Here is a 23443-nt window from a genome sequence, read left to right on the forward strand (position 1 = left end):
AGAAATGGGTTAGGCCCATTAAGGTTTGTGAGATAAGCCCAATTAGGGGAGCCTATATAAACTAATGTTAGTAGAGAAATAGGGTTTTTCACCAACATTTTTCATTTGAAAAGAAGAGTTAGAGGCTAGAGGGAAGAACAAGAGAAGAGTTAGAGGCAAGAGGGGATTCATCATCTAGGAGCTAAATTGAAGCTTGGGTTAGAGATTCTTGGTGCTAGAGGTAAGAGGGTTAGGTTTCAACCATAATTCCTAACTTTTTATTTCTACCCATTTTGTGAAATTGATGAATTGAACCTAATTAATTGTAAATTCGTGTTCATATTTTGATGCAATGTTTGGGTATGTAAATTGAATGTTATTTGAATTGTTGATGATGAAATTACATGCTTAAATTGTGGTTAAGTGTATGCTTTGCATTTTTGTCCAAAAATGATGAAATGAGGTGTTGTTGTGATGAATTATTGATGAATTCATGATGGTTAATTGCTGTTGTTGTTGAGGGATGTTGTTGTTGATGATTAAAACATTGGGCAATCATAATTGTGGAGTTTGCTATGACTTTGTGTTGTTTTTGAAGTTTTGATGAAAAATGGGTCAAATGATGATTTTTGTTGTAAGGATGTTTTGATGCACGTTTTACATGATTTTGAGTGTCTTTTCATGTTTGGAAATGTTTAAACAATCTTTGGGATCGAATTTAAGTTTTGGGAAGTCAAAATTGGGGTTTTGGGGTGAAAAATGAGTTTTTCACGTAACAAGACTGTCCCAACTCGCCACAGCGAGCTGGGGGCGAGTTGGAGGCGAGAAGGAGGTGCTCCCTGTGAGCTTACTCGCCTCGCGAGTAGATTTACTCGCCACGGCGAGCTGCACAGTGGCAGCATCCCCTGTTTCGCGTTCTTGTGTCTTTTTCACACGTTTCTGTTTTGAATTGGCTTTCGGTGTAAACATGAAAGTTGTAGATAATTTCGTTAGCTTTCCGGAGGCTTTGGTTTGACATGAAAATGATTTTTGGTTTTTGAGTTATGAGGAAAATACTCCAAGGTTTGACAATCTGAAGCTTCCAGTCATCCAGCTTCTGAAGATCTTCAGCTCCTGATGATCTTCAAAACTTTTGATGATGTCAACTTCTGGTGACCAGCTTCTGAGGAGAGTGCTTCTGATGACGTCAGCTTCTTCAGAACCTCTTGTCTTCAGAACCTCTTTTCTTCAGAACCTCTTTCTTGCAACATAAGCTTCCTTTTTGTAGTTTCCATTGCTCTCATTTGTTCTTCAGAACCTATGCTTGAATTAAAGACACTAAATTTTTGTCTATGGTCCTACACACTTGAACAGATATTAGCATATCCAATTTACAATTTTTAATACCTTGCTATCATCAAAACTCAAAGGGTAATGTTAAACACATTTTGTTCCAACATAACTATCCTCACTAAAACACCAAAAATAACCTTCATAGTAAAATGACTAAAATACTCTTCTAGGTCAATAATCCACTAATCCCAAATCAAATATACACAAAATCAAATAAGCACATATCAACAGACATAAATACATATAAATAATAAATATAATAATTCTAGCAAAAAACGGGTTGTTACACTCCTGGTGCTTTCATATCAGATCAGAGCTCATGCTTATGAGAATTTAGTCCGATGGCAAAACCGTCTACATCATCTTTAGAAGAAGATTCTTCTCCTTTCGAGTAGAATTTTTCTGCTTGTGACAACCTTTTTACTGATTACAAAATAGGGAGAAATTAGAGAGTATAAGGGGTAGTTGGGATAAGTTTTTGAGCTATATATTAGCAAACATTTTAGGATTTAAGTCCTAGTCTAACCTAACTTGTTTGGCAAGCAACATAACACGTTGTTAGGTATTTTTATTTTGAACCATGTATGCATGGGATGATGCAGTCATCTAATTGTTTCATTTTCTGATTAATGAGAATTAATGTTCTACTTCAAACATTTATGACTTTGCAAAAAAATTTCTCTCAATAGTTACATTTCATATATGTTCAAATTGAGGGGGAGTATAATTTATCCCATAATGGTTGCATTGTTTTAATCAGAATAAAAATCTTGATCCTAAAATTCAATAAGTTTGTCATCCTAAGAAAAGGGGGAGGTTGTTGAGGAAAATCACAAAATCTTTCTTATGTTTTAGGTTAAGTGTACTACAGACCCTTTAACTTTTAAATAGTTGCGATTTTATCCCCTAATAAAAAGTTAAAAATTTAGCCCCCAAATTTTAGAAAACCTTGCAAAACGAATAAAAAAATAAAAAATTTAGCCTTCTATCGTTGAAAAAATATATGTACTTTTGATGCATACTTAGCTTAGTATGAAACCAACCGAATTTGGATGGAAGAAATTCCTAACCCAATATAATATTTGTACATTTCAGATTTAATTAATTAATTAATAATACCAGTTGCTTTTAACAGAAAAAGAAAAGAAAAGAAAATGAGCTGACTAAACATTATGTAAAAATTTAGGGGTGAACATGGTTTGGTTCACAAAGAAAACTGAATCGTTTGCTAAATCTAAAATAACTAAACCGAATCAAACTATTATAATGGTTTGGTTCTATGATTCAAAGAGAAGTGCTAACAACACTCTCTTTTCAACACTCTCTCCAACACTCACTTTCTAATTGGTTTATTTTATGGTGGATCTCACACTTTGGAAATGAGTTTCACTTAAAGTGGTGGGTCATACATTGGTTTTATCCAATAAGAGAATGATTGTTTAAGAGAGTGTTGAAAAAAGAGTGTCCTTAGCATTACTCATGATTCAAAACTGACCATATCAAAATTAAAAAAAAAATCAAATTTATTATTTCAAACCCAATACTCCATCCGTTTCAAAATGAGTGTCACTTTAGCAAAAATAATTTGTTTCAAAATGAATGTCATTCTCACTTTTCAATGTGTTATTAATTACTTTTTTCCAACAATACCCTTAATTATTATTATCCATACAACTTCCAATTTGTACTTTAATTTATAATGATGGTAAATGCACCAATAGCTAGCGAGACTATTTTAGTAAAAATATCATATCTTTGGACAACATTATTTCATTCCTTAATTTGTGTGCAATTAGCTAAAACGACACTTATTTTGAAATGGATGGAGTATTTTTTTAAACAAATCCTTATTTATTAATTTTGTTACGTCTACAACAACTTAACCTAATTTTTTCCCGCTCATTTGCTTTATTAGGTTTGCAATTATTTAACCTAACAAATTCCATCTAAAAAAATGCATTGCACACCAATTTCATTCCAATCCGCTTGCCTTTTTTTTTGAAAAAAATATTTTCTACCATATCAATGATCTTACGGGTTAAATATTATTTATTGGTCTCTATTATAGTCGAGAAAACCCGTGCGAGGCACGGGTTAAAAGTCTAGTTGTTATTATTAGTATCATTGAAGAAAAATATAAAAAATCAAACAAAATTGAATTTTAGAACTTTTTAAAACGGAAACAAATTGTTACTCCCTCTGGTCTCAAATATAAGAAAAAAATTCCTTTTTTAGATTCATTGAATAATTAATGTATCTGCTTTACAATGTAGACCAGATACATTAACTACTCAATGAACAAATCCTTATTTATTAATTTTGTTACGTCTGCAGCAACTTAACCTAATTTTTTCCCGCTCATTTGCTTTATTAGGTTTGCAATTATTTAACCTAACAAATTCCATCTAAAAAAATGCATTGCACACCAATTTCATTCCAATCCGCTTGCCTTTTTTTTTTGAAAAAAATATTTTCTACCATATCAATGATCTTACGGGTTAAAGATTATTTATTGGTCTCTATTATAGTCGAGAAAACCCGTGCGAGGCACGGGTTAAAAGTCTAGTTGTTATTATTAGTATCATTGAAGAAAAATATAAAAAATCAAACAAAATTGAATTTTAGAACTTTTTAAAACGGAAACAAATTGTTACTACAAATCAAAGTGATAAATGATTGAACTGAGCTAATATCGTTATCCAACGCATGTTATGTGGGGAAATACTTCAGTGACATTAATGTCACGGTATCATTAAATCCTAGCCATACAAAGGTGACATTAATGTGTGTTGTATGGCCAAGATGCTCCCCATGATATGTTGTGTGGCCAGGATTCAATGTCATGGTGCCATTAATGGCACCCAAGTGCTGCCCTGTTATGTGTTGTCAAGTTGGATGCCAGACCCGCTTCCCACATCCCATTTCACCGCCTCCAATTCCTACACTTGTCACAAATTTCTAGGTCTGGAATTCAAACATAGAACCCTAAATTCATTCATCAGATCTTCATCAATTCCACGTCGTTATCCAAATTAATCCCAACTCGTTAAACCCTATTATCGATCAAATCGATCGAATAATCGATCAATGATTATTATGCTTTGGTAGCGTAAAACACAAAGTTTGTTCGATATGAGCAGGTCTCCTTCGTTTTCACTGAAAACGGAAGTGAGTCCGAGTGTTGACTCACAATCACTCAAAAAATGGGTTGTTGCATTTTGTGCTATTCGATTCGATCTCGAACAAGGTCAACTCGTCGAAGAATGTTATCCAAACGGTGTTCTTTCCAGCGAAGAGGAGCTTGAAATTGCTTACAGTTCCTTCCCCGATTCCGTTTCGCAGCATCAAAACCGATCCAGCATTCATGATTGCATTTTCTTTTTTCGAATTTGCAGGCGTAATAATGAATATTTATATGGTTATGTTTTTAACAGACAGCGACACGATGAGAGGCTTAAACGCGGCGGCGAACAGAAATCTGTTGTGATTTTATCTCACTGTCCTTATTCTAGTGTTTTTAGACCTTTGTTACAGATTGTAGGTCCTTTGTTTTTCGACATTGGTAAAAAAGCACTTGAACATATTGCTGCTTTTGTTTCAAAATGGCCACCTCCTGTTCCTGGTCAGGTGATGGATCTTCCTATTGGTAACGCCGCGCTTAAAGTTAACTTACCGCCTGCTCTTAGTTTGCCTGTTGAAGATTATGTTTCTTCCGCGGCAACAGTCAATCAGTCTGTCCTGCAGGGTCTTTTTCATGACTCGGATCTTTTTGGATCGTTTCGTGGACTTTTATTGCAGCTTTGGTTGTTATGGGAGTTGTTGCTTATTGGTGAACCAATGCTTATCATTGCTCCTACGCCTCCACAATGTTGCGAGGCTGTTGCTAGTCTTGTAAGTTTGGTTGCACCGTTGCTTTGTAGTGTTGATTTTCGGCCTTATTTTACCATTCATGACCCTATTTTTGCAAAATTAAACTCAATTCAAGAAGATGAAGCTTTCCCACCAGTTATATTAGGTGTGACGAATCTTTTCTTCCTCAAAGCGCTTCGTAACATTCCACATATTGTTTCGGTTGGAAGCCCTCCTCCTAATTCAAACCGGCTTGCGCTATCGAATAGGTCTTCTACTGGCAGAATTTCTGGTAGACCTGAAGGTCTTGGGTTTCAACAACTTTCACTTAGAAGGTTCTCTCCTACAAGTTTATTGAATGCTGTTAAGATGCGAAGAGACGGTCCTCTTTGTCTAATGACTGAACATAAGGAAGCCATTTGGAGTACTTATTCGGCTACGACTAAGCCAGATACTTCTATCTTAAACAGGCTGATAGATGCTGGGTTGTCACCAAGAGTTGAGGAGTCAATGTCTGTTGTGAACAATGAGATACTACGGAGACATTTCTTGGAGCTCACTACTAATTTCTTGGCGCCCTTTTCCCCATATTTCAGGACCTCAATACCATTAGAAGGATCTTCTCCTTACACAGACCCTCCTTCTCTACCTCCGTTTGATGCCAATGAATTTCTTGCTAGCCTATCGGCAAGAGGTCCAGGGAAGTTCATTTTAAAGCGAATGAAATCTAACTGGCTTGACTTATACAGGTTATTATCTTGTTTTTCAAATTTGTCACGTACTTTCATTTGCACTAAAGTTGAAGTTCTTTACTAATTAAATTTCTTATTGGCACTTGATTTCGTTGAATGCTCTCATCAGGCGATTCCTGAATGGACCGAACTTTAAGCCATGGTTTCAAAGAAAGCGTGCTGTTGCTGTGCAAGAGCAAGATAGATTGTGGAGGCAAGCAAGGATAAAAGCTGACATACACCAGCTTATTTCTAAATTTTCTGAGGTCGAAATTGTGGATTCTTTCGGTGTTATAGAGAGACTTCTCCTCAAAGAAATACAGGTAATTTTCTCTCCTGAGGTCCTCAAATGATTTTATGCAATTTGTTGACTGAGCTTGTCTATAGTACATGCTGGTAGACAGAAAATGTTTTATTGGGACTTTACTCTTTGCTATTTATTTTCGTTGTTTATGATCCTGTTAGACAAATAGGCAAATATAATGGCAGCCACTATATCATGACTGATGCTAAAGTCAGGACAGAAATATATGACAACTTCCTGATCATACCTTTCCTCTCTCCTTGCATTTTATGTTTCACAAAATATTTAAATATTGTGATATGAACCAACTGGTATTACTAGAGGAAATAGTGACAATCCCAGTATGCCTTATTTTCTAATTAGCTAACCAACTCTTAATTAACAGTTACAAACAATCAACAAATCAACCTCTAAATAAACAGTAGCTGACCTTCGATATTGTTCAACCACTAGTAGCAAAGAAAGTGTTTTCATCCATACGTTTTTACATATTGTCGAGCAAATATTATTTTACAACTTCCACAGGAAATTTTAAAGGTATGCCCGCAATGGTGGCACCATACAGCACAATGCCGTGTTTATATGACGGATTTTGTGCCTTTTGCCATATTTACCTATCTGCCATTGGACTATACTGTTGTCAAGATGTTTTATTGAAAATTCTTTGATAAAAGAATTACATATACATGTAGTCTTTCAGTGTGGGTTGACCCAAAAAATTTGTGATGGGACCAAGTTGAAACATTAAACATAATAGACTATCTTCTATCTATCTTTCCTCTCCTTGTATTTTGTATAGTTAAATGAGTCTTATATGATGATCTCAATCATTCATAGTCTGTTTTGGGAATGTAAATAGAGCTGAATTCATGCTACTCATCATCTAACCAACCTGTTAGAGTATATGTTCTGTATGCGTTCTATATTCTCTGTTCATGTGATGAAACTGTAGCTAGCTGATTAGTGACTAGACATTCTGTTAGTTATTTTCTGTCGGAGTTATTTACATTTCTCACCGCTGTTACCTGTAACTACCTCTCCGTACATTATGCGCTTAAGGCCTATTAGTCAAAAGTATTCAGAATTTAGTTTCAAAATATTTGAGTGATTTATCTTTCTCTCTATTTCTAGCATTGTGTCTCAGTAGAATTGTAACTCAAATTGTGGTGCTGGTATCAGAGAAAAGAGGGATGAGAAGGAACACTAAAATCTTCCCATATAGCATTCTACACGAAATTCAACTACATTGTAAGGTGTTGGGTGCCTCCTCTTTGCAAACTATTTCAGGTCTTATATCTTTTCAATGTGGATCTTGGATATTCCCTATAAAGACTAATCAACTAACGGGGCAGATAGGACCAGAATTTAGATAAAAAAACTGAGGCATTACACCTCAGAGGAGTAAGTCCCTGTTTCAGTATCAAATCAAAAACTATATGAAAACTTGAATAGGAAATGGGAGCCAGGCTTCTTAATATGGTAAACTGACAATAATAACGGAAAAGAAGAAAGACCGCCGCACCGATAAAGGGACCCGCTCCCACCTTTAGTATTTTCCCCCAATAGCCACTTGCTATTTCTGATACCCTTCAATTATCCCCTCCCTCCCTTATACTTCTCGCTTTCTCACTCACTTATAAACCAATGTTCAATCCTTATCTCTTTCAATTGGGACTCTTAGCACACACCCCTCACGCCTAGTACTGGACATCTGGAGCATGCCCCTAGTGGCCTGGAAGTGGAAACCTGATAGTAGGTGGACAAATCTTGGATAAGCTCCGATACCAGCGACATCTAATGGGCCCACTATCATCTCCCATGGAATACATTATTTCCATAAGTTTACATTTTTCACATTCAGTAACAGAACACTTCAACCACTTGCTGTCAGGTTCCAGTTCTATTAGTTTAAGAAGTTGAATTTGAAGTTGTACCTATCTTTTGGTGAGATTTTAATATCGTTCGGACCAATAAATTTTGATGGATTTTCATGATATTCAAATTCCTTGACCTCACTGCAGGCTACCGATTACTGCATGTAACATAGAATGCAAGACGACCATGTGAATGCAAAGGAGTTTGACAACATATGATATCCTCTGCAAAAATATGCTTACCAATATTTGTAGTTCAAATATCTTTGACATCAAGGGCAAATGAAATTGATCAGGATATAGCTTCTGAGTATAAAAATGTCAAGTTACAAAATCGTCATCAAGTCTCATCTCAAACTCAATTAACCAGCAGTTCCATACATCATCGTGCACGTCAGCTTGCACACGAAGTTACTGGGTTTTCTGAGTTATTGAGGAACCCCTTTAGTTCAACATGAATGTCTTATCTCCCTTGTGTTTCTCATGATATTGCCTTGCCTCACTGGGCATTCATCCAGAACACTAGCGAGAGGCATGCTAGTACCAGGAGAAAATCAAGGGAGTTGATCTCCATGATGAAATAAAGGGTTCTACAATAACTTAGAAAATCCAGTAGCTTCATGTGCATGTTGAGGTGCACAATGATGTATGGAATTACTGGTAGATTGAGCATGAGAGGAGACTTGAGGATGATTTTGTAACTTGATATTCTCATACTCAAAAGCTCTGTCCTGATCAATTTCATTTGCACTTGATGTCAACTTCAAATTCAACTTCTTAAAATGTTAGAACTGGAACGTGACAATAAGTTGTTGAAGTGCTTTGTTCTCGAGTTGAATGTGAAAATGGAAACAATGTATTTCATGAGAGATGATGGGGGAGTATTTGGAGAAGGCCAAGGATTAATACATTTGGTTGCTGAACTTGGTTATGTATGTGCCCATTAGTTGCCGCTGCTGGTATATGAGCCATTCAAGATCCAATGGATCACACTCCAGATATCCAGTCCTGGGCGTCGGGTGTGTGTTAAGAGTCCCACGTTGAAAGAGATAAGACTAAACATGTTCACATAAGTGAGTGCAATCCGCACCTTACAAATCGGTTTTGTAGGGGCATGAGTTATGCCCAACCAAGACAATCTTCATGTCTCCACCTGTTTCATGTTGTCTCAAGGTGCACATGACGAGTAAACAAAGTGGCTTTACCGCAGGGTCTCATTCTAACTGAGGGGAGATGCCCACCTGTTATGAATCTGTTTCTTTTGAGATAATATGCACCGCAACAATTACCGTAGGAATGCTCTGCACTTTATTTATTCTACAGAATCTCTGTTTGCGTTCCAAAAACAAAGCATGAATGGTACAAAACATGAATGGTGTGACTGACTTGCTCAAATTTAAAAAATATGGCCAGCTTGCTGTTTTTTAATCTCTGAAAGTTGAAAGATACCACATTAGCCAACGAGTGCTCAGAGGCCAACCACTCCACACAGTTAAACGTGTTGAATCAACCGATAAATGAATTCCTTTTCCTGCATGTCTTCCTTTTAAAAATAATAAATGTTAATGAAAAATTTAAATTCAATAAACCTCCCTTGTAGCTTTCCCACACTCACTGTGACAACCGTTTCCCTTCACTTCCCCCTTTTATTTTCACAGTACACATTGGTATTCTCTCTACTAAGTAATGTTTTTCAAGTAAAGGAACCCCGTCAGTCACTGCTCCATTCTGAGTTCACAAGAAAACTACGTCTGATTTTTTCTGTTCTAAGTTCATTGGATCAAAGCACCATTGAGCTACTGTTATGAGTTTTTTTATCTATTTGTGGCAGCTTTGGTTATTACATCACAAGATCTGAATATCACCCTTCTTTAGGCTCTATTGAGATATTTCTTCTCCAATTTTTTTTTAGTTGGTTTCGAAAAATACATAAAACTCGGCCGGTTGGATGTGTCTGAGTCCTCAGTTTTCTCAACAACTGGCTGAGTCATAACAGTTTGTAGTTTAGTGCACAATTGATCCATAAGATCTTGAGTCTGGTCAGATGTTTGATTCCTGTTCTGAACGATTGGTCTGAGCCAAGTTTAATAACAGTGCACCTGTTCGCTATTTAGTCCTTTTTCATTTATATCTTGCAATTTGGTTAATTGACCCATTTGCAACCGACTTTGCCACTGTGGTCACACATTGTCCTTGTTTTCGCTCCATTATTGTTTTTTTCTTTGGCGACTTAGGTGATGGACTTCGTAAAATACATATATTATCATTCTCCTTTATCTTTCTCAAACTTGTGCTGTTGAATAAACTCTTTTTCCGCTCTTTTGCCATTTCAGTTTGAAACTTTTCATTGTCAGGTGTGCGTGTGCCTATTTTCTCATCTTCATTTTCATTCTCAACTTTCTCCTATGCTATTTCCATTGGACTTTGGTTTCCCTGATCAGTTATTGGTTGTAACAGATTGAACAAACCTTTTTAGCTATCAACAAGACTGTAAATTCTGCTGAAAAATATGTTGTGTATACGGGGAAAGGTACAAGAGGGCAGGAAAAGAAAAGTGGGCCCTTGAATAAGAGCCTTAGAGTGTATTAAAATGAGATAAACAGGTTGTGGAAAATGAAGTTGTGTGAGGAGAGGAAAACTCAGGGATGGTCGAAGGAGAGAGAAGGAAGTAACAGAAAATTACATCTGGCAAAGGCAGAGGGAGATGACCAAATGGGGTATCTCAGTACAAGTCGGTGATATTTGGGAGGTAGTCTAAAAAGGGAGATGGTCTTTTCTCATTTAGCAGTTACATTTTGCTCTTGTTTGCCGTTTACTATTTCTTCGGCTTGTAAGGATCTCAGCTTCAAGCCCTGCCATTTTTTTTTTTTGTACAACATCTATGAAAATACTGTTACAGGTTTATTCCTCTGATTTTATTGTTTTTTTTTTCTTCCTATAAAAGGACATAAGTTTCTTTATCTAAATCTTGGTTCTATTAGAAACTGGTATTGGGTTTTATGTTTTTTCTTCCACGAAAAATCAAACCAGTATTAAGTTCATGTTATTGAACCATTAGGTAGGATTATATGCAGGGACTTAAATGAGCCAACCTAAGTTGTATGTCAGTATACTCAAGCTTATTCAGCTAAAATATACCAAGGGCTGGGTGTTGATATAAATAAAATTTGTGCTCAAACTTGAGTCAGCCTCAGCAGATCATGAATTATATTATGTGTATGATGTATAAATGTCATGCACATGTGCACTGGTATTTTAATAGTGAGCAATAAACTCATGAAGTCTGAAGAGTTAACAAGTTATGAATTGTGCTTCAGTGAAAACACAGATTCGGTACTAGCATTCTTTGCCAAATTATATTTTAGTTGATATCTTACTACAGGAAAACCAAGTCAAACCTTGATAAAAGATAAGGTCTGATTAGAGTTTATAAAGAGAGGCACCCTTTATCTTACAAACTGGTTTTGTAAGGGTGAGTTAGGTCCAATATAATAACCTAATACTTTAGTCAAGGAGATCTTATGATTTTTAAGATATGAATTAGTTGTGATATATGAGTAGTAAGATCAGTAGCATTGTCAGTTTAAAATCTTGAATGCAGATAGAATTATGTGGTTAGATTATTAGAAAAATTTCTATTAGAGAATGCATGCTTTTTAAGGAATGAATAAGATATGATGAAATGTGACACACTAACTTATTTAAAATTTAAATGCCTTGTAGAGGGAAAATCTGAAAATGCTTCATAGTTTTTTGATGCCTTGCTGTATACGTTATCAATATATTTTTTCCTTGCACATTGCTGGGATATATTTATCTAGGATAGTGTATGGTGTGTGAATTGTCCTCTTTGTTAATAAGAGTTTTTTCTATTTACAAGCCGCTTTTTTGAGGATGAGTTTGACCCAAAATAAAAACCTAATACTTATTCAAGGAGATCTTCTGATTTTTACGATATGAATTAGTTATGATATATAAATAGTAAGATCAGTAGCATTGTGAGTTGAAGATCTTGAACACGGCTTAGAATTATGTGGTTAGATTATTAGAAAAATCCCACATGTTAGAGAATGCATGCTTTTTAAGTTATGAATATGATATGATGAAATGTGACACACTAACTTATTTAATTTTTAAATGCCTTGTAGAGGGAAAGTCTGGAAATACTTGGTTTTTTGATGCTTTGCTGTATATGTTATCAATATATTTTTTCCTTTGCTGGGATATATTTATCTAGGAGTGTATGGTGTGTCTGTTTGTTAATAAGAGATTTTCCTATTTGTTATTTATTTGTCACTTATCTCTTGAATAGAGAGATTCAAGAACTTTGTTTTTTAACAAATGGTTCAATAATTTGTAGTGGCCCTTTTATACTTATACTATGTGCAACAGTGCAAGGCGGCACATAAGTATTTATTGCATGATGTGCTCCAGGATGATATTATACCCCTCTATTGTGGATTATTTATTATATAAAATTCATATACTTAAATGTTTTTAAACTAGAAATTTATTCACTGCTACAGTCAATAAAAATAATGTTTTAGTCTTAAAAAAAAGTATATGTCAGTTGTTGGTAAGAATTAAATATGCACTTTTTATACAAATAAATGGATTAAAAACGGATGAAATTCAAGTAGAAACTAATTTTACAAAACATCCAATTTAATCTATGTTAAATACTACTTTCAGATGCAGCAATCTGGAAAGGGTGGTGATGATTCCACGGTTACAAGTCAGAAATTAAGAGGAGACCTTCAGGCAGTTTTCAATGTACTTTCTAAGGACATGCAACAACTTATGCTTTCAAATCCCCAAAGGGCATCCCTTCTTCATGAAAGTCCAGAAGTGACAAAACTTCCTGGACATCCTCTGATACAAGTTGCAGTTGTGTCTTCTACATCACCGAGATAATGGCATAATCGTGAAACAAGTGTTCTTGCTATCTAGGATCTTCTCATGTTGAAGGACAGATTATTTCATACACTACGTCTGTTCTTATTGAGAAAAGTTATTTGATTCTTGACAGGTTATTTGAGGTAAGAGTATTTTGCGTACATCATAAAATGATTTTAAGTAACTTATTACAACATATTTTCTGATTTCCATCTTATTCTTCTTCAAGTCAACTGCTGTGCAAGAACCACAATTTATATCAGTCAACACACTTGAAGCAGCCGGTGGGGTATAACTTCCTCTCTCGGCAAACATGCATGGAATTTTTATGCTGAGTTTATGTTTGTTGATTGCCTTTGTTGGCAGAGACTGTGGCTTCATGTTGTTTATATTCTGAATGATCAATTGTAAATTAGTACGTAGCATTCTTCAATGAGTTTTTCAGCAAGTTCACGTGGCAACTGTTGACTTGAATATTTACCTAGACCAAATATGAAAATAGAGTAGGTGGAAATTTTTTTTTAGACTAAGCATAGTTAGAAGATATTTTATATGAACTGAAAATATAATTTATCTTATATTTAATTTGCAGCTTGTCAAATTTAGGTTGAGTTTTGTCAATAGAAAAATCAGGTGCGATTAGTCTTTTGTCTTCGGTCGAGTTTTGTCAATAGGAAAATTAGGTGCGATTAGTGTTTTGAACCATTCCAAAGTCAACTTTAATTAGAGTAATCACTTTTGTCTCCTTCCACTTTTTGACATTTACACCTCTTTGAAATTTATTTTAGGACATGCTAATGATATATCCTAAGGCATTGTTTAACAAGTTTAAAGAAGCAAATTTTAATGAGAAATTATGATTTTATTACCTTGTTTGGAAACCATAAGCAGTGTCTTTAGAACACTCACTAGAGATACTTTTTTAATATTCAAATTCTATTGTTTTTACAAGAAAATTTGTTACTAAATTGATGATTATATTAACGGATATGCCTATGTGGGATAGTACTCGAAATATCCTTTTCTTCATTTCCTGTGTTCAAAAACACCATTGTACTTTCCTCTTCTTTTTGTCACCTTTTGATTACTACACTGCAACACTAACTTGCTACCAAATATCTGCCGAAGATACCTTCCCTCCCCAATTTCTTAGGTAGTAAGAATGTCGTCTTCTTTTGTTCTTGCAGCTGGACAAGCAAGTTCAAGCACTTCACTTTTCAACTATGTCAAGTGACTCAATTAATTTGCCACTTCTTCCTCTCTTTGCATTTACTGTATCTGATCTCTTGTAATGGTAAGTGGTAACAATCACTTTATTTTTAATTCCCACCTCCCTAGCCAAGGTTACTACTACTTCTCATGTATCAAACCTCTATGCAATTGTAAATGCAGTAGTGGCGTCTACTTATAATTTATCTTTATGGTATAGCTGAGTTTGTTCGTATCTATTTTGAAAAAACGATATAAAAAATAAGAATTTGGGAAGAAAAAAAATTGGTGATTTAAAAATACATACCATATAGATTAATGGAAAATATATAACTTGTGGAAAAAAGGATTAAAAAAGGTCACAACCCCATTGATATCGTGTTTAAATGCTTTACGAAAGAATATTAAAGGTTTATGGAAAATATGTACTTGGACTTTGATGTGGAGGTGAACTTTGATTTAGAAATGTTTTTTAGGGTGAAAGATAAGTACGTAAAAAAGTTAAATGATAAAAAGGATAATATTAGAATTTTATGATGATTTACAGCGGTGAAGGTACAAGGGTATCAGTATAGGATAATTTTTTTTTATTTAATTAAATATTCATTATAATTCATCTGTATGTATAGTTGTTGCTACAAATTCATTGAAAGCTTGTTAGTTGTTTTTTAGGCCAAATGTATTGCAGCCTCCTTTAAATTCAACTTTTGTATCAGATTAGTAATTTTAGTTTTAAATTGATCATTTATGTTAGTCAAAGTGTGCATCCACTTTTTATGCCATAAAATATATGCACCATTACTTTCATTCCATCAAACTCAGTAAAAAATGTTTACGTAGACGTTTAATGCTAAGTTAGTATGTTCAAATTCATTGTCAATGACATTACAATGTAACTTATCCCTTGCACAAAATGGATTGAAAAGTGTGTAGTTCAATGCCATGTGCATTATGAAATTTCAAAGTCTATTTTTTTTTATATTTTTGGTTTTTTGAAAAAAAAAATTCATCTCAGACACACGCCATGGTTAGAATTTGACGTTCGAATTAAAGTTTAAAATATATTAAGAAATTTACAATATACTCCTACCGTCTCAAAATAAATAACCTTTTTATAAGAAAATTTTGTTTCAATATAACTGTTATTTTTAATTTTCATTACAACATTAATCATTTTTTCAATTGTACTCAAATTAATATTATTTCACCACTTCCAATTAGACATCTTTTACTTTGTATTAATCATAATGATAAATACACTTATACTCGGTAAATGTACTGTATTAAAAATATTACTGTCTCGTTTATTTATACAATTTTTTAATATTTGTAAAATGATCAAATAAGTCGGTTAATTTAAGACAGAGGGAGTATTTGACAGCTTATTACTTCACTCCTTGTTTTATTTTTTTATATAAACTTCACCCTTGTTACTTTTGGTACAATGTATGTTATTTATCTCTATATATATACAAATATATATGTTACTTATTTTGTAAATTCGTAAAGTAGTAATATATAATTTTTTTGATTTAATTCCATATTGTGAAGATATTTTACATTGTTAGATATTTACAATTGTCAGATTAATAGAAATGTTTAGGTTCATCTAGACGTTGTTATTATTATTAGTACTACCTTAAATGATTTGAGTACAATATAATTTTTTTAATATATATATATATTAATATTTAAAGTTCTAAATTTCTTGCACCAAAAAAAAAAAAATTGAACCTCTTGATATGATCTAGGGTCCTCGTCATTAGTCACCATAATTGATTACAAGTTTTTTATTTAGACACACAAAAGTCAGACAACATATACGACACTATAACAAAAAATATAAAAGTCGAAAGTGAAAAAACAATATAAAACTTGGAAAGCATATACTCCATCTGGTCTCTATTTTTAGGTTCATTCAATAAACAAATATAGTCCTTAATAAAGATTAAACCCATCATTTCTTGAATAAATCTAAAAAGTGAATTTTCTCTTATAATAGATGTATATAGTCCTTAATAAAGATTAAACTCATCATTTCTTGAATAAATTTAAAAAGTGAATTTCTCTTATAATAGAGATCGGAGTAGTATGTATCCGGTTTTGACGTCGGATTTTGTGTCCGAGAAACATTGATAAATTGACTAGGATGTGAGCTATAATTGATTAAGTGAAGGTGATGTGTATAGTATATTTGAAGCTAGTAGTTGCATTAAATGCAGCAGTCAACTGATGCATCATTCCTTGACCAGATAAAGTGACATATACTGAAAAGAAAAATCACCAGGAAAGTGTCTAAAACTATATAGTTGTTACCCCAGGATTCCTAACAGAAAAGTGAATATGTCACAACAAACTTTTCAATATTCCATGTCTTCCTTAATCTTTCAGCTATAGCAAAAGCATAGCAAAAAAATATACCTCCATTGCTTTCATCAGGATCTGGGAAAGCCCTGCACGCGAACCACTTGCGACCATCAAAGGGAAATTGCAGCCATTCTCTGAAGGATCCTCATGTGTAACCATAGCCAAACCAGAGAAATCACAGTCCCAATCCATCTGGTTATTAACTTGATAATACATATTGAAAGCATATGAAGCATTCCCTTGAACATTTAGATTACTGCAACTACAGCCATATCCAAGGGCTGTACAATCAGAATGGCTACAAGCATAGTCAACATTTTTACCCAAATCATCCAAATTAGTAGCTTCTGGATCCAAAACACACCATTTTTTTTCTAGGTACTTTATCCCTTCAACAGAAACAAGACCCTTTTCCTTATGATTTCCTCTTATGTCTAATTCATACTTTGGTTTTCCATCAAACTCATAAATCCCCCAATGCCTCTCAAAGTTGCCTGGAGCAACACTTTTATCATTTTCATCAATGAGACTGAATAGATAAAAATCCATCATGCCTTTTCTCTTTGGTGTACCATTACCACTCAGAGCATGTTTAATGAAACCTTGGTTGAACCTCTTTGCATTTTTGGCATTAGCATTCTTATCACCATCAGTTGGCCACCCAACTTCACCAACTGTAACATGCAAGTCAGGATAACCTGCTTTTTCTAAAGCCCACATAAGTGTATCCAGATTTGCATCAAACACATTGTTGTAAACTGCTTTTCCGTCTCGAAGAGGTTCATTCTTTCCATCAAAAAATGCAAAATCAAATGGGAAATTATCATGTCCATAGTAAAGACTAAGGAAAGGGTAGATATTAACCGTAAAAGTTGAATTGGTTGAATATAGAAACTGGATTATTTCAATAGTGATGTCTCTTAATTCAGGTCTGAAGTCACCTGCAGATGGCACTGGATTTGAGTCTGGTGAATAGTAAATGTCAGCATTGAATGGAACAGTTACTTTGACCTTTGATTCCAACCCTGCATTGTTGAGTGAGGTCTGTATATTCTTGAGAGCTGGAAGGGTTTTATTTAGATAGCTACCATTGTATGCTTTGAGGAAAGGCTCATTACCCACAGCAACATACCTGCAATGGTAGCATGCAAAGTGAGGAACAGTCAAAGTATGACTTTAAACGTTCAACAAATTCAGTTTATAATTACATTGCATATAATCAAAACATAGATTATTGAAATTCAACAAAATAAGAGATACTATTCTAGCTACTTAATTCAAACCAAGCTACTTAATCAGTTTATAACCTGCAATGTTATCATGCATAGCAAACAGAATCATGCAGTATCAGGAACTGTTAAAACATGGCTTTAAACATTCAACAAGTTAAAGCTATAATTACATTGCATATAATTTATTTTATGGATGATTGACCTAGTGGACACACACAATGGAAACCTGGGATCGAACCCAAATACCCGCATAAAACGTCTTCGCATCCAACCATTAGACTATAACAACGAGGACGATTGCATATAATCACAGTATTATTGAAATAAAATAAGAGATTTCATTTTACTCATCAAATGAAACACTTAAACGGCCGCATGGATATCGAGTGGACCAACCCAAATTGCGTGTAGTAAGCAATCCATCCATGCACTCACGCAGTCAGTAAAATCAACACTATTCATGCAAGATCGTACAATTCATATCATAAACTACACAAACCAATTTCAACCACCCAGATCATATCAATGGCCAGGATCGCAACTGCAGCGGATTCAGTTTCCTGATGGACCCATTTTTGACTAAACATGACTTGGAAGATTCATGCTTTCAATTTCATTAAAGAAACAAAATACACATTTCAACAAAGAGAATAATAATCACTTCCAAGAAAATGGGACACCAAAGAATTCCAAATAGTACACTAGCATCACTTCACTAAAATTAAAGCACAAAGTAAAATAACTGAAAACCGAATACTTGCTTATGTTTTGTTCCACTTTGAACTCTCCATAATTTATTCTAGAAGTGTAAAATTGATTTTGACATGTTTGGTTGCTTTCGAATATAATTGATATTGACGTCAGAATTGATTCTATCTGAAAGTTCGGATTTGTAGTTTCTGAGTCTAAACATGATTTTTACGCAGAAACTTATTTTGTTTAACGTAAATGTATGTAGACATAAACCACTTTAAGTTCAAATCACTTTTAAATAAAATCAATTTCAATCACTGTAGAAACAAACATGCACTAACTGAAAATAAAAACAGAGATCAAGAACTTGAAGGATTACTGAACTAACTTGATATTGACACCACCTCTGAACAAGTAAGCAGTAACATTCTCATAAACCCAAGAATCAGCATCCATAGGACTGTTACTAATCTTGCTCAACATGACATTCGGAATCGCAACCATAACTTCGATATCAGTACCCATTAGAGCTGTCAAAATGGTATCATCAGCATCAAAAAGCTTCAATTTTCGAAACCCGTTGTCCTTAAGCATCTTCACAACTTTCTTAGGTGGAAGTTGGTGGGTTGTCATTGTTCCCCAGTTTACACCAACCCAAGCAGAGGAGGATGAGATTATGGTTAGGAAGATGATGAGGAATGTTGCTAGGTAGATGCAATTTGATGCATTTTCTTGCGCCATTTTTGTTGCAAAGAGTGTTTGTGGGTTTTTGGAAGATTCTAGAATGTTGAAATATAACAGAATGATTTGAAAATGAGAAAATGTATGTAGTTGCATTTATATCCGTGGGTGGATGTAGATTAGTTTGTTAGTCCGTGTATTTCGTGCCTTAACATTGAAGGTAAAAAAAAAAATTATTTATTTTTTTATAAAGTTTTTAAAAATTCTTTACATGGGAGAAAATAAAAAGTTGATATTTTTGGTTGGAAAAAAGTAGTAGAGAATGGAATTAAGTTTTTTTTGGGTTACATAATATGAAATTAAGATTCGTTCCTTTATTTGGTGTATGATGCAAGCCGGATATTCTTAAAATTAAATTATTGTTTTTTTTATTTTAAATAAACTATTAATTGACTATCTCTCCTTTTGCACTCCATATTGATTTGAGATCATTTATGCCATGGGAACAGAACTTTGGAGTTCAAAAGATCCTGAGGTTGTAGAGAATGAAAAGTGATCCTGTTAGACTTAGGAAGATGGTTTGCTAGTCGAGATCCGCTGTGTAGAATGATTGGGCTTTTCGTCGTCTAATAGAGAGGTGGTGGTGTACCTACACGTGCTCGGACACACATTAAGGGTTCAAGAAAGAGTGCGGTTAAAATATGGTAAAAGTATGTTACCTGGCCTAATGCTAAGCATTGGTATATATTAGGGATAAGTAGGGTTTTTGGTTGTTAAGCCTTCATCTGGACAGTTGTCCCTGAGGGACAGGTGTGACCATCTAAGTGGTCTTCTAACGTTGGATTCGAGCTGGACGGTTAGGATCTATTGGTCCGGACCATTATCTAGTGGGATTTAGGGTGTGTTCATCATATGATCTCGCCTGCCTTCGGGTCCTGTATTAGACTCGGGTCCAACCAAAATGGGCCTTAGCCCAATCCGAAATAGCTTCCCCCAAGCTATAGGCTGAGGGAGTCGAACTGTAGCTTGATAAAAGTCTTCAGGGCCCATCTTCGAAAACGACGGCTTCTTTAAACTCCACTCAGCTCTTATTGGTTTTTATGGACATGCTTTGGACGACAAATAGAAGTTCCCAGTTTCTCCATATCCAGGGCTTCGCAACCCGTCGTGGATGGTACTTTTTTCGAACCTTTTTAGGGGCGTCCACATGATTCTCTACTTATCTTTAATCTTCTTCTTGTTCTTATTGTAAGAGTTTCATAACAAAATTGTGTTATTTTTCAAATAATAAGTTGTCTTTTTTTTTCCGAAAGAGATAGAGAAGAAACAACATAATGATGTGCAAAAGAGATAGATAGGAAACACAATTTCAAAGACATTTCTGTGATTCGGTTATTGTTCCTCCAGTCATGACACTTCAACTAGGTAATTGAAATAATCACTTAAACACAATTTCAAAGTCATTAAAATTTAGTTTGTAAAAAAAAAAAAAAATAGTTTGTAATAACTGATAGCATGTTCAGGCGTGGAGTCCCCAACAATGAAGGAAATCAAGTAGTGGCAAATATCTTTCTAGATCTTTAATAATTGTTGAAATTAGTAGAAGAGAGAATAAAAAAAATCAAGTAGTTTCAAATATTTTTCTACATCTTTAATAATTGTTGATGTTAGTTGAAGAGAGAGGTAAAAAATGTAATATAAAAAGGACACCGTATTCTAAGTTCTAACTCTGACTAATTATGAATAAAGTTTTACGCACTATAATTACAATAGAATAGTTCTCAATTTTAATTCTGGATAAAGTTTTACGCACTATAACTGAATTATGCATGATCATCACCATGCTTTTATAATATTTTCTTACTTGTATTAGAAAACATTCACTTATAATCTTCGAAGAAAAGATAATTGAATTCATGCAGCAATCACTTTATCATACAATAAAGGATCATACTATTTATCAGTCACCAACATCAAACCTACAAATCTTTATGACACTACCTGATCTTATTTATCTCAATCCTCTTTGCATCTTCTACCTTTTCTTTTTCCCATCTTTGCATGATTAAACAAATTCTGTCTCTACAAATGCAACCATCAGACATAACCACTCTCACCACATTTTATCATGGCTCCTCCATGGGTTCAAGAACTCCCTCTCAATCCTTTGAATATTCCAGTCACCATTATCAACACATTCTCCGTTACTCCATCAAAGCCTATTCCTGTCAAACCAGGTGACAGTTTATATCTTTCAAACCTCGATGACGTGATTGGAGCGCGTGTCTTCACACCGACGGTTTACTTTTATCAATCAGACAATTCAAGTACTTCTTTCCAAAAACCGGTTGCAGAAATACTTGGCCGCGCTCTAGCTGATGTTTTGGTTCCCTATTACCCTCTCTCAGGAAGGTTAAGAGAGACGAAAAATGGTAAACTGGAAGTATTTTTCGGAGAAGAAGAAGAACAAGGAGCGTTAATGGTTGAAGCAAGATCAAACATAGCTTTATCTGAACTAGGTGATTTTGCTGCTCCAAATCCATCTTGGGAACCATTGATATTCAAATTTCCAAATGAAGAACAATACAAAGTGTTGGAAATGCCACTTGTTATAGCTCAGGTAACAATTTTCACATGTGGTGGATTTAGCCTCGGTTTACGCCTTTGTCATTGTATCTGTGATGGAATGGGAGCTATGCAGTTTCTAGGAGCATGGGCTGCAACAGCAAAAACAGGAAAATTGGTTACAGAACCTGAACCTTGTTGGAACAGAGAGATTTTCAAGCCACGTGATCCACCAGAAGTGAAATTTCCACACATGGAATTCATGAGAATTGATGAAGGATCAAACTTAACAATGAAACTTTGGAAAACAAAGCCTGTTCAGAAGTGTTATCGCATAAGACGCGAGTTTCAAAACCACTTGAAATCACTTGCTCAACCATTTGACTCTGCTGGTTGCACTACATTTGATGCAATGGCTGCACATATTTGGAGATCATGGGTTAAAGCTCTTGATGTTAAGCCGCAAGATTACGAATTAAGGTTAACATTTTCAGTTAATGCTAGACAGAAGCTTAAAAATCCACCATTGAAAGAAGGGTTTTATGGTAATGTGGTTTGTATTGCTTGCACAACAAGTAAGGTTTCTGATCTTGTGAATGGAAAATTACCAGAGACTACTCTTTTGGTTCGTGAAGCTCGACAAAGTGTAACCGAGGAATATTTGAGATCAACTGTTGATTATGTTGAAGTTGATAGGCCAAAGCAACTTGAGTTTGGTGGTAAACTTACAATTACTCAATGGACAAGATTTTCTATTTATAATTGTTCTGATTTTGGATGGGGTAAGCCAATTTATGCTGGTCCTATTGATTTAACACCTACACCTCAAGTTTGTGTATTTTTACCTGAAGGAGAAGGTGATTCTAGTGGTGGTTCTATGATTGTTTGCATTTGCTTGCCTGAATCTGCTGCGAACAAGTTTACACAAGCCTTGCTTATTGATTCAGTGTTGTTGACATAGACTTTGTGATGATTCAACACGACGAGACTTTAATTCATGCTTCTAGTGGACCTAGTGGATTTAATTCTTAATGTCGTCAATAAACTATCAACGTTGATGTGTTTCGACTATTCAGTTTTTACATATAATTTTTATTGTTCCTATTAAGAGTTAATGTTGCTTAGTATAATTATTATACGTTAAAAATATAAATAAATTTACCAAGAAAATGATGCAAGAAGATCATAACATAGATTGGTTTCGTGAAAGACATGTTGGACTAATGTTACCCAAATCATTCAAACAAAGTCGGGAAAGAATCTCACGAATGAGAGATTTAAGATAAGAGTTACTAACATTTGATCCACCCGTTTTGAACCATGTTGAAAACAGCTACTGAATCAGTTTCAAATCTGACCTTGTTCAGACCAAAATTGCTAGCACATATGAAACCAGTTGCGAAATATTTTATCAATCAATCCAAGTCACTTTGTTATTGATGCTATTTCATAAGATAATCTACATATTTGCTTCTTCTGAAACAATAAAGAAAGCAAACAAATTACCATTCATCTTACATCAATGCTATCCATAATCAAAATATAATAAAACCAAGCATCTAAGCCATGACTAGAAAACTTGTTCCAAGTCTAAGGTTTTATGACTCTGTCACGAAGCTTCCTAGCATCCTCATAGTCCCTTAAACAAAAATTACCACCCTTAATTATGCTAAGTAAACAAGGTTGACAAATCCGAATAATCTTATTTCTCATTTGTTCAAAGATAATTAT

At 34.4% G+C, this 23443-nt stretch overlaps 3 protein-coding genes across 3 annotated transcripts; 2 read left to right on the top strand and 1 right to left on the bottom strand.

The window, feature by feature from the left end:
• The first annotated feature begins 4191 nt into the window (after window positions 1-4191).
• On the top strand, window positions 4192-13426 carry LOC146946918 (polarity axis stabilization protein). The gene is made up of 4 exons (XM_085744717.1): window positions 4192-5909; window positions 6022-6214; window positions 12762-13108; window positions 13195-13426. The coding sequence occupies exons 1-3, from the start codon at window positions 4444-4446 to the stop codon at window positions 12981-12983; spliced, it is 1881 nt and encodes a 626-aa protein (XP_085600843.1). The 5' UTR covers window positions 4192-4443; the 3' UTR covers window positions 12984-13108; window positions 13195-13426.
• Window positions 13427-16381: 2955 nt separating this feature from the next.
• Window positions 16382-19278, bottom strand: LOC146946919 (glucan endo-1,3-beta-glucosidase 8-like). The gene is made up of 2 exons (XM_085748936.1): window positions 18855-19278; window positions 16382-17673 (listed from the first exon to the last, which is right to left on the bottom strand). The coding sequence occupies exons 1-2, from the start codon at window positions 19205-19207 to the stop codon at window positions 16566-16568; spliced, it is 1461 nt and encodes a 486-aa protein (XP_085605062.1). The 5' UTR covers window positions 19208-19278; the 3' UTR covers window positions 16382-16565.
• A 1997-nt stretch (window positions 19279-21275) lies between these two features.
• LOC146946920 (HXXXD-type acyl-transferase family protein) lies at window positions 21276-22673 on the top strand. Its single transcript, XM_085744718.1, has one exon. It carries the CDS (start codon window positions 21276-21278, stop codon window positions 22671-22673), a length of 1398 nt encoding a protein of 465 aa, XP_085600844.1.
• Window positions 22674-23443: the final 770 nt, after the last annotated feature.

This window comes from Medicago sativa, chromosome 2 (assembly GCF_051527215.1).
Source record: "Medicago sativa cultivar Bolivia chromosome 2, Bolivia_mono, whole genome shotgun sequence".
Lineage (NCBI taxonomy): Eukaryota > Viridiplantae > Streptophyta > Magnoliopsida > Fabales > Fabaceae > Medicago > Medicago sativa.